The sequence below is a fragment of the Sorghum bicolor genome, chromosome 4 (assembly GCF_000003195.3).
Source record: "Sorghum bicolor cultivar BTx623 chromosome 4, Sorghum_bicolor_NCBIv3, whole genome shotgun sequence".
Taxonomy (NCBI): Eukaryota; Viridiplantae; Streptophyta; class Magnoliopsida; order Poales; family Poaceae; genus Sorghum; species Sorghum bicolor.
The window spans coordinates 62,632,540-62,643,410 of record NC_012873.2 but is presented as its reverse complement, the minus strand read 5'-3'; the positions used below and the strand labels follow the sequence as shown (position 1 = coordinate 62,643,410).

Here is a 10,871-nt window from a genome sequence, read left to right as displayed (position 1 = left end):
GACCTAGAGTGATTTATAATGAACACTTTAAAAGTTTAAAATCCAGATGATCACTTGAAAAGTTCATAGACATGGATAAGAATTTTTTAAAAAAATCAAAGATCTACTCTGTAATTTTCATTCTTGCAGGCAGCAGCTCTTCCCTCACTTGCTGGGGAATTGAGACATACCGGACCTAGTGTTTCATCGATCGATCAAAGAAGAAACGAGCAGGTGCCGTACTTGTACACAATAATAATAAGCTCAGCAATGTTTCGTGCCTTGTTCTCTCAAAAAATGTTTCGTGCCTTCGAGATCTTCGGATCGATCATCAGCGGACATCGAATGATTTTTTTTTCAATTATTTTTTTTGGTTTTTGGTATAAACATTTAGGCACAGTACTTCAGCCGAACAGCCTAATCTATCAAACAAGTCCTGAGAGACTCCTCGTGGATTAGGCGAAGACTTGTTGTGGCCGCTGATATTTATGAAACAAGTCCTGAGACTATGTATACACACGAAAAAGGAAACGAACAAGACAGCAGTGCCACCAACAAACTCTGCGTCGGCAAACAAGCACAAGAAAAGAATGGACCTTACGTTCGTATGAACTTCATTGAGTTCATTTTGAGTTTGACCTGCTAGGTTGTTAAGGAGTTTGTCAAAAACCTACAAATCAAACAATCAGAAAAAAGATGCCAGTAGCTTAATTCAAATTGATCTAAAATAAAGGAGGCATCCACATGCATTTTATAGATCCATTTAATTACCTTTGAATTATTTGTAGGCAAGATCCTACAATGAAATCGAATAGTAGCAAACAGCTAACAAGTCAAACTGCTAGACAGTTAGCATCATGTTTATAAGAAGAACAACATTGGTGCAAGACGGAAACACACCCTGTTTCAGATGATAAACATGGTCACGTAGTCGACGCTATATATGTTGATCACGATTCAATTAGTTCGCGTTTCTCGCAATATATCCAAACGACGCGTGCATGACAAAGCTAAGGTCGGTCATACCATGCTCATATATCTCGTACTTTCTGTCTCAGATCACACACACACCGTCAAACGCGCTATGCAGGCTCCTCTGCATTTGTAATCTAGTCTGTAATTAGTAGGGGTGTTATGGCCTCCAGAAACTGCGAGGCTACAAAAACTTGTAAATAGCTCTTGTAACTATTATTCTCTCCACTTATCAATGAAAGCCGGTAACGGATCTTTCGAAAAAAAGAAACAAGTGACTGGACGCGTACATTTCCACCTTGCACAATACCAAAGGCAAGCGCGTGCGACAAGCTTCAGGTTCAGCTTCACCAACCTGCAGCTGCAGCTGGATCGACGGGCCGGCGGCGGCGCGCGTCGTTTGCCTCGCGTCGCCGCGCCGCGGCCGGCCCCGACTGGTTGGACTCCACGGCGCTGTCGGGCAGTGGCCGGTCGAGCGGGAGCGGTGCCGGTGCCGGGGCCGGGGCCAGCTGGCCGCGCCCGCCTTCCGCCTGTGCAGGCGCTGGCACGCGGCCGAGCCTACGGGACGCCTGGCGCACGTCGCTGCCGCCGAGCACCTGCTGGACGAAGGAGAGCTCCATGCGGTCGAGGAACGCCGCGTGCCGCTCCTCCGTCCACCCCTCGGCGCGCGCCAGCGCCGCCAGATCGTCCATCGGATGGAACGCCCGGGCAAAGGCTGTGGATCGCGCACGGTTTCGCCGCTTGTTCTCGTGGATGCCTTGCCGCTGGAGAATGTGGTGCCGCTGCTGGTCGAAATATCTAGTGAGGAAGCTTAGGCTAGCTGGGTGGCTACCTTATACCAAGTATAACGCCGTCACCGTGTAGAGTAACTAACTAGGACCCTGTTGTTACCGGCAAGCCGATGCTACTAACCGATCGACGCGTCAGTCAGGGTGACAAGATTGGCGGGCCAAAGAGGATAGGAACGCGACGCCAGGTGGATCAAAGCGTTGCAGAGATATTTTTTTTCGTACGAAAGTGTGTGATATGGGGATCAAAAGCGCCCGCGCTTTTCTGACTTCGTCGCACGCTGGTGTTTGTGTTGGTATGAAGCAGAGAAATATCTCCAGCGAGGATCAAAGCTGGTGCGCCGTGCGGCCCATGCTGTGTCCACTGTCCGTCCAGTCGCATTCAGTTCTTTCGGCTGACGGCAGCGCAATCAGCTAGCAGGGCGCGCTCGCCGCTCGGGGAGTCGTCGATTCCGGGGAAATTCCGTGCTGCCTGTGAGCTTGGCTGGAAGCTGCACCATCAAAATATCTATAGCACTGTTCAGAGCTGAAAAAGCTTGGCCAACTACTGCTTAGGATATCCCAACTGCAAATTGTCATGTAGGCGTGCATACTTAGCTTCCGTGTTGGGGCATCTCGAATGGCGATGCACTATCGTGGAAGGCTTATGCTTTAATTTTAAGTGCTTCGTAAGTGTACACAATGAATCTTTACGGGAGCAACCATTGGATCAACCTACGAGTCAATCTCTTGCAGTGGAGTATGGTTCGTTACGAGCTCGCTCACCGACGCTCTGAACTGGGCGCCTAGAAAATCTATGCTCCGTCAGCAGATGCCATGCACAATCGCGTAGATAGCTTGATCTAGGCACCGACCTGAAGAGTGGGAGAGATGAAAATCACAAAGCTCACTAGACACGGACGACATTTTCGTCCGTCGTTTCCTTGCTCCGTTACCCTTCTTCTGGTCCTCAATGTCACTGGCTTGGCACACGGCCGGGGTCATCTTTGTCGTCAAACATCATCACCACCGGTGCGCAGAGTAAAACCTCGCATCCACCCTGATTCGTGGCATGTCCAAAGACAAGAGATATGCAGATAGCTTCATGGCTAGACGTGGGCACCACAGGTAGACGTCGACTGCCAGCTAGCGACTGGACTGCCAGCGAGCACAAACGTGAAAGCTCCTGCGCAGCATATGGAACTTTGGTTTTGGATTGGAAAGCTGAGTTTTGAGATTTTTTTAATTGTGGCACAAGTTTGATAATCTTATTGCAGGCTCAAGTATTCGGAATCTACTCCATCACCAGTCAAGTGGGCGCCTGACCTGAAGGCTAGATTTGATGTGCATGGCACCGCAATAAACATGATGCATATATATTCTGCTACAAGCACTAAACAACTTCAGCTACTTGCTTTTACCAGCATTGGCCAGAAGAACGAATGGAACAAAAACCTGTATTGCTAGTCTGATTATTATAAAACATTAGTAGACTACACAAACAAGTACTAGGAAAGACGCTGCTCAAAAGAACTTCGAAATCATGTACACATATACTATAAAGAATATAAATAAACACAACGAAAACAGCAAAGTTGACACACAATTATCACTATAGCATACTAAAAATACAAGAGTTTACATGAATCATTTTCTTAATTATACTAGCACAGATATGAATGCACACTCACGAGATTCTGGGACAAAAGATTACCAGCGAGAAGCCTGAACTGTTCGGAACAAATTCTCAATATTGTCATATAGAGATTTATACTTCTTCGCTGCCACTGCTGCTAGTGTTTTTCGGAACATTGTACTGGCATAGAGGGCACATGACATTGATGCGCAGCCATTTATTGATGCAAATACAATGAAAATGGTGGCCACAAGGGAGTTCACAGAGCTTTGCGCCATCATCATAAGCTGAGATGCAAATGCAACACTCCTGCATAGACTAAGAGCAACAAATTCATTAGCACTAGAAATACCGCTTGCAAATCAACATACAACTGAAACAAGGCCATCAAATTTAAGAGACGTCATATGATGGAACCTTGATACATGGTACTCTATGATGAGTTTGCAACAAAGATTCCTGGGAAGATCTAAGGTACATCATAGAGTGAGAGCTACAGTTTTAGCCATGAACAAGTACAATAATAACAAAGTATAGCTACTATCGGTTCTTTCAGACATTCCTTCTCCATTTTGATATTTTTTTACCTAATCTAACACATCACCTATATCAATAGTTTGTCAAACCTAGTTTCTCAATCTTCCTTCACTTCAACAAATATTTCAGAATCTTAGTCTCCCTAATGCAATAAGTTAACAATCAAGAACTAGAGAATTTACCGCATCTTCAGCTGCAAGTACTTTTTCAATAGGTTGATTGGTGCCACATTCTATCATTATTCCACTAGAAGATCCAGGCACACTAACTGCTTTTCAGGCTCTTCCATCTTCTGAAATTTGTATTTTGGAATTTGGCGAATGTCATCTTCAGATGCTCCCTCATGTTTTCAATCATATGGACAGAAAATAATCATTTTTAAAATCATGCTAACAAATTCAATGTGCAATAAAAGTTATAAAAAAAGAGAAGCAATAAAACCAAACACAGGGTCTACAAGATAAAGAAAACAAAAAAGTAAATTTAAACATAGAAAGGAATGTAATTTTACCATGTCAGTCATCGCAGTAAATCTAGCATAGCAGTATGTACAACTTGCTCATACATTGGAACTTCTCAAACTTTGTTGTATATACACCATGTTTTGAGAACTAGATTGGAATTGAAAAGTTCACAAAATAAAAAATGGTATTCCATCAGTGATTCCGCAGGCTAGCGTATATGTGGTAAATTGGCAATTGGGCTTCCAGTGTTTAGATGACCTACTCATATAGGGGGAAAAAGACAATGCTATGAGTTGACCCAACTTTCTTGATATTTTTCATTTCCACTAGACATTGGTTTCTATTATTACAACTATGTCGACATGCACAACCAATATTTCAATTGAGCAATTTTGCAGGTGAGATTGATAATTCAACAACATAACAGTAATATGACTTACTCAAAATTTTAATTTCCTGATTGACAGGATACATGTGGGGGGTATAAACCCCTATACCCTCATGGGTCGATATGGGCCGCACCATCAGAGGTGGCCCAGCCCACAAGATGAAGACATACGGCGCACGATGTTGGTCGGCGTGCACCGCAAGACTAGAAGGTATTGTACCAAATAGAATACTTTACTTATAACTCTGTCCCTTCACGATGTATAAGTAGGGTTAGAGGTCCCCTAGAGGACAAGTCAAAGATCACATTACATCTCATATCAATACAATCAGACGCAGGACGTAGGTATTACGCCCTCACGGCGGCCGAACCTGGATAAAATCTTTGTCTGTGTCTTACGTCACCATCTAGTTCGTAGCTTGCGCACCTGTCTACCAATAATCTACTACCTTGGACATACCTCTAGGTAGACTGTCAACCAGCTTTCGTCGACAATACACATGAGTTTTGGAAATTTTACAATGACTGAAACATGTAAAAACAAACCTAGTAATTGGTAGATGTTTACCAGCCTAGCCTTATGATTATTTAGCTATGCTTAGACTAGATAGTTTAGCAACAACTTGATTTGAAGAACCTTTACCAGATTTATCTACTGATCACTGTGGCATACCGAAGCTTATATTATAAGAGATAAACTACGTAAGGTTACGCCACAAGTAGATAGTGAAACTAGTAAACCAATACACCACATCATACATAGAAAAAACTCACAAACTTTAGTAGTTAATGAAAACTTCTATCAATATATATTTGAGAAGATGTACCTAATCTGACACAACATATAAAATTGCTATGATACAAGGAAGGCAGCAACAAACGACAATACCAATGATGCAGGCCAAGGCCACATAGAAGACAACAAAGAAAACATAAAATACCAAAAATACGATGTAAAGCCTGCAAAAGAAATTATAAAGAAGCATTATTGTAATGGTCACTGTCGACGAAAGCTGGTCGGCAGTCTACCTTGGGGTATACCCACGGTAGTAGTTTATCGGTAGACGGTGCGCAAACTACGAACTCGATGGTGACGCAAGACACAGACAAGCTTTTTATCCAGGTTCGGCCGCCGAATTGGCGTAATACCTACGTCCTGCGTCTGATTGTATTGATTTGTGTTGAGAGAATATGATGTATGACTTATCTCCTGTCCTCTAGGGGACCTCTGCCCCTCCTTATATATCGTGAAGGGACAGAGTTACAAGTAAACTATCCTATTTGGTACAATATCTTGTAGCCTTGCGGTGCACATCGACCAGCGTCATGCGCCGCACGTTTTCATCTTGTGGGCCGAGCCACCTCTGATGGTGCGGCCCATATCGGTCCATGAGGGTATAGGGGTTTATACCCCCACAGCTAGTCCCCGAGCACCATGTATTGTGATGTAACACGCCATCTTGAGCTTCTTCGATCAGTGAGGCTTGACGTCTTCAATGAGCAGGAAAGTCGTCCAAACAGTTGCAACGGTATTTTGACCAACTCAAAAGACAGTTGATCAACATTGACATCGAAGAAGCAGGTTGTTCGAAGAATGCATGGCGCTCTTAATCAGAAAAGATTTCTTTCCTAGTGAAGTGTGCCCACTTTACTTTTCTGAAAAGTATAGTCTTTCAAAAAGCAAGCATATTCACCGCAAGGTGAAGTGTGCCCACTTAGTCCCCGAGCCTGATAGTAGGTGACGTAGGCACGTGGTGCCAGGGTCAAAAGAAAAGTCCTCAAAGAAATTCTGAAACTGAGATGCATCGCCAGATGCATCGTACCGATGTAGTCCCCGAGCTTGCTGGAAGGCGAAGTATGAGCCTTGTAGCAAGGTCTAAAAAATTGAATTTACCAGTCCGTCTGCAATTGAATAGACTAATCGACCAGTCCCCGAGCATATAACGCTCGGTGGTCGGTACAGTCCCCGAATTCTCAAATTGGTGGGCTGGTCGACCAGTCCCCGAGCGTATAGTGCTCGGTGGTCGGTACAGTCCCAAAACTCTCAAATTGGTGAGCTGGTCGAACAGTCCGCGAGCGTATAGTGCTCGGTGGTCGGCACAGTCCCCGAGTACGGCGTAGGGACCGGTGGACAAGTCCCCGAGCGTATAGTGCTCGGTGGTCGGCACAGTCCCCGAGCACGGCGTAGGGACCGGTGGACAAGTCCCCGAGCGTAGTTGGGAACGTAAACGTGTTCGGTGGTCGGCACAGTCTTCAAGCACAGCGTAGAGAGTAGTCGACAAGTCCCCGAGCGTGGTTGGGAACGTAAACGTGCTCGGTGGTAGGAGCAGTCCCCAGGCACAGCGTAGGGAATAGTCGACGAGTCCCCGAGCGTAGCTTGTCGATTGGACCAAACTCCTGAAAAATAAATATAGAGAATAGGTAGTACATGATGTATAAATAAACTCTAGATAAAAAATTAGTACTGAGATAAGTTTTAGATTTTTTGTTATAAAATTAGCACGAGTAGTTAGTTCATCCTAGAGCTTGTACCAGCTCTGGTCTAGCCAACAATCAGCATGAGGTGCGGAACCTAGACACGCGTGGGATTGTCAGCCTCGCCAGAGAGCTACTGCCGACCACCCGGAACGCAGAGGGCGGATCTCATGCACGTGTAGGGAGGAGTCAGAGACAGTACCGGCTCTGGAAAGCTCGTGTAGGAGAAAAAACTAGTCGGCTAACCAAAAAGTTGTTTTGAAGGATAATAAAAGATATTATGCCAAAAATAAATAAAATATTAGAATTGTACTTATCTTTGGACGAAAGTCTGGTCGGTGGTGACAGAATTGTCTGGTCCTCGAGCTTTTTGACTTGCTGTCATGACGGTGGTCGTGGTTGTCGTAGCGCCGTTCTTCGTGGCGATTATTATTGCGAGTCGTGGTCAGAGCAAGTAGGCCAAACAACTTGGTCGATAGCCTGAGCAGGTCGGTGTCGTCGATCTGCCTCCCTTTGTAGAAGAGAAGGAGCGACGCGTTGTCGACGTGGTCGGAGACGTTGCTGGTGTGGTCGAAACCGTAGCCAGCGTGGTTGGAGCCGCAGCCGACGTCGGTGAAGAAGTGGTCGGCATAGATCGGATCTACGCCTCCTCTGCGGTCATGGCGATGAAGCTGTTGAAGCCGACGATGAACATGAAGCCGTCCGCCATGGCCGCGAAGTGGGGGAGGATGGCCATCTTGTTCGTCTAGGAGAGTTGTACGCACACCCCCTACCTGGCGCGCCACTGCCGACGAAAGCTGGTCGGCAGTCTACCTTGGGGTATACCCACGGTAGTAGTTTATCGGTAGACGGTGCGCAAACTACGAACTCGATGGTGACGCAAGACACAGACAAGCTTTTTATCCAGGTTCGGCCGCCGAATTGGCGTAATACCTACGTCCTGCGTCTGATTGTATTGATTTGTGTTGAGAGAATATGATGTATGACTTATCTCCTGTCCTCTAGGGGACCTCTGCCCCTCCTTATATATCGTGAAGGGACAGAGTTACAAGTAAACTATCCTATTTGGTACAATATCTTGTAGCCTTGCGGTGCACGTCGACCAGCGTCATGCGCCGCACGTTTTCATCTTGTGGGCCGAGCCACCTCTGATGGTGCGGCCCATATCGGCCCATGAGGGTATAGGGGTTTATACCCCCACAGCTAGTCCCCGAGCACCATGTATTGTGATGTAACACGCCATCTTGAGCTTCTTCGATCAGTGAGGCTTGACGTCTTCAATGAGCAGGAAAGTCGTCCAAACAGTTGCAACGGTATTTTGACCAACTCAAAAGACAGTTGATCAACATTGACATCGAAGAAGCAGGTTGTTCGAAGAATGCATGGCGCTCTTAATCAGAAAAGATTTCTTTCCTAGTGAAGTGTGCCCACTTTACTTTTCTGAAAAGTATAGTCTTTCAAAAAGCAAGCATATTCACCGCAAGGTGAAGTGTGCCCACTTAGTCCCCGAGCCTGATAGTAGGTGACGTAGGCACGTGGTGCCAGGGTCAAAAGAAAAGTCCTCAAAGAAATTCTGAAACTGAGATGCATCGCCAGATGCATCGTACCGATGTAGTCCCCGAGCTTGCTGGAAGGCGAAGTATGAGCCTTGTAGCAAGGTCTAAAAAATTGAATTTACCAGTCCGTCTGCAATTGAATAGACTAATCGACCAGTCCCCGAGCATATAACGCTCGGTGGTCGGTACAGTCCCCGAATTCTCAAATTGGTGGGCTGGTCGACCAGTCCCCGAGCGTATAGTGCTCGGTGGTCGGTACAGTCCCAAAACTCTCAAATTGGTGAGCTGGTCGAACAGTCCGCGAGCGTATAGTGCTCGGTGGTCGGCACAGTCCCCGAGTACGGCGTAGGGACCGGTGGACAAGTCCCCGAGCGTATAGTGCTCGGTGGTCGGCACAGTCCCCGAGCACGGCGTAGGGACCGGTGGACAAGTCCCCGAGCGTAGTTGGGAACGTAAACGTGTTCGGTGGTCGGCACAGTCTTCAAGCACAGCGTAGAGAGTAGTCGACAAGTCCCCGAGCGTGGTTGGGAACGTAAACGTGCTCGGTGGTAGGAGCAGTCCCCAGGCACAGCGTAGGGAATAGTCGACGAGTCCCCGAGCGTAGCTTGTCGACTGGACCAAACTCCTGAAAAATAAATATAGAGAATAGGTAGTACATGATGTATAAATAAACTCTAGATAAAAAATTAGTACTGAGATAAGTTTTAGATTTTTTGTTATAAAATTAGCACGAGTAGTTAGTTCATCCTAGAGCTTGTACCAGCTCTGGTCTAGCCAACAATCAGCATGAGGTGCGGAACCTAGACACGCGTGGGATTGTCAGCCTCGCCAGAGAGCTACTGCCGACCACCCGGAACGCAGAGGGCGGATCTCATGCACGTGTAGGGAGGAGTCAGAGACAGTACCGGCTCTGGAAAGCTCGTGTAGGAGAAAAAACTAGTCGGCTAACCAAAAAGTTGTTTTGAAGGATAATAAAAGATATTATGCCAAAAATAAATAAAATATTAGAATTGTACTTATCTTTGGACGAAAGTCTGGTCGGTGGTGACAGAATTGTCTGGTCCTCGAGCTTTTTGACTTGCTGTCATGACGGTGGTCGTGGTTGTCGTAGCGCCGTTCTTCGTGGCGATTATTATTGCGAGTCGTGGTCAGAGCAAGTAGGCCAAACAACTTGGTCGATAGCCTGAGCAGGTCGGTGTCGTCGATCTGCCTCCCTTTGTAGAAGAGAAGGAGCGACGCGTTGTCGACGTGGTCGGAGACGTTGCTGGTGTGGTCGAAACCGTAGCCAGCGTGGTTGGAGCCGCAGCCGACGTCGGTGAAGAAGTGGTCGGCATAGATCGGATCTACGCCTCCTCTGCGGTCATGGCGATGAAGCTGTTGAAGCCGACGATGAACATGAAGCCGTCCGCCATGGCCGCGAAGTGGGGGAGGATGGCCATCTTGTTCGTCTAGGAGAGTTGTACGCACACCCCCTACCTGGCGCGCCACTGCCGACGAAAGCTGGTCGGCAGTCTACCTTGGGGTATACCCACGGTAGTAGTTTATCGGTAGACGGTGCGCAAACTACGAACTCGATGGTGACGCAAGACACAGACAAGCTTTTTATCCAGGTTCGGCCGCCGAATTGGCGTAATACCTACGTCCTGCGTCTGATTGTATTGATTTGTGTTGAGAGAATATGATGTATGACTTATCTCCTGTCCTCTAGGGGACCTCTGCCCCTCCTTATATATCGTGAAGGGACAGAGTTACAAGTAAACTATCCTATTTGGTACAATATCTTGTAGCCTTGCGGTGCACGTCGACCAGCGTCATGCGCCGCACGTTTTCATCTTGTGGGCCGAGCCACCTCTGATGGTGCGGCCCATATCGGCCCATGAGGGTATATTATACCCCCACAGTCACAAATGATTACCCATATAAAAAGGTGACTATATTTTCAAGAACTATGTGTACAATTATCTAAACAGACAATTATGTGTACTAGTAAAGTTTTGGCGCATCATGGGTAAGAACTTCACCACCAGCAGATACCCCATAAAATCCAATTATCTACCATATAGATGAGAACATTGTGTTAGCAGACTCTAGATATTT

General features: G+C 46.5%; 1 protein-coding gene and 1 pseudogene across 1 annotated transcript; both read right to left on the bottom strand.

Annotated features, from left to right (window-relative positions):
* LOC8076040 lies at positions 1,153 to 1,828 on the bottom strand. The gene has a single exon (XM_002452717.2). The coding sequence runs from the start codon at positions 1,641 to 1,643 to the stop codon at positions 1,299 to 1,301; it is 345 nt and encodes a 114-aa protein (XP_002452762.1). The 5' UTR covers positions 1,644 to 1,828; the 3' UTR covers positions 1,153 to 1,298.
* Positions 3,487 to 10,871, bottom strand: LOC8076039 (annotated as a pseudogene).

Excerpts from the sequence above, each read along its gene's own strand:
- LOC8076040 (XM_002452717.2), bottom strand. The coding sequence starts at position 1,643 with ATGGACGATCTGGCGGCGCTGGCGCGCGCCGAGGGGTGGACGGAGGAG.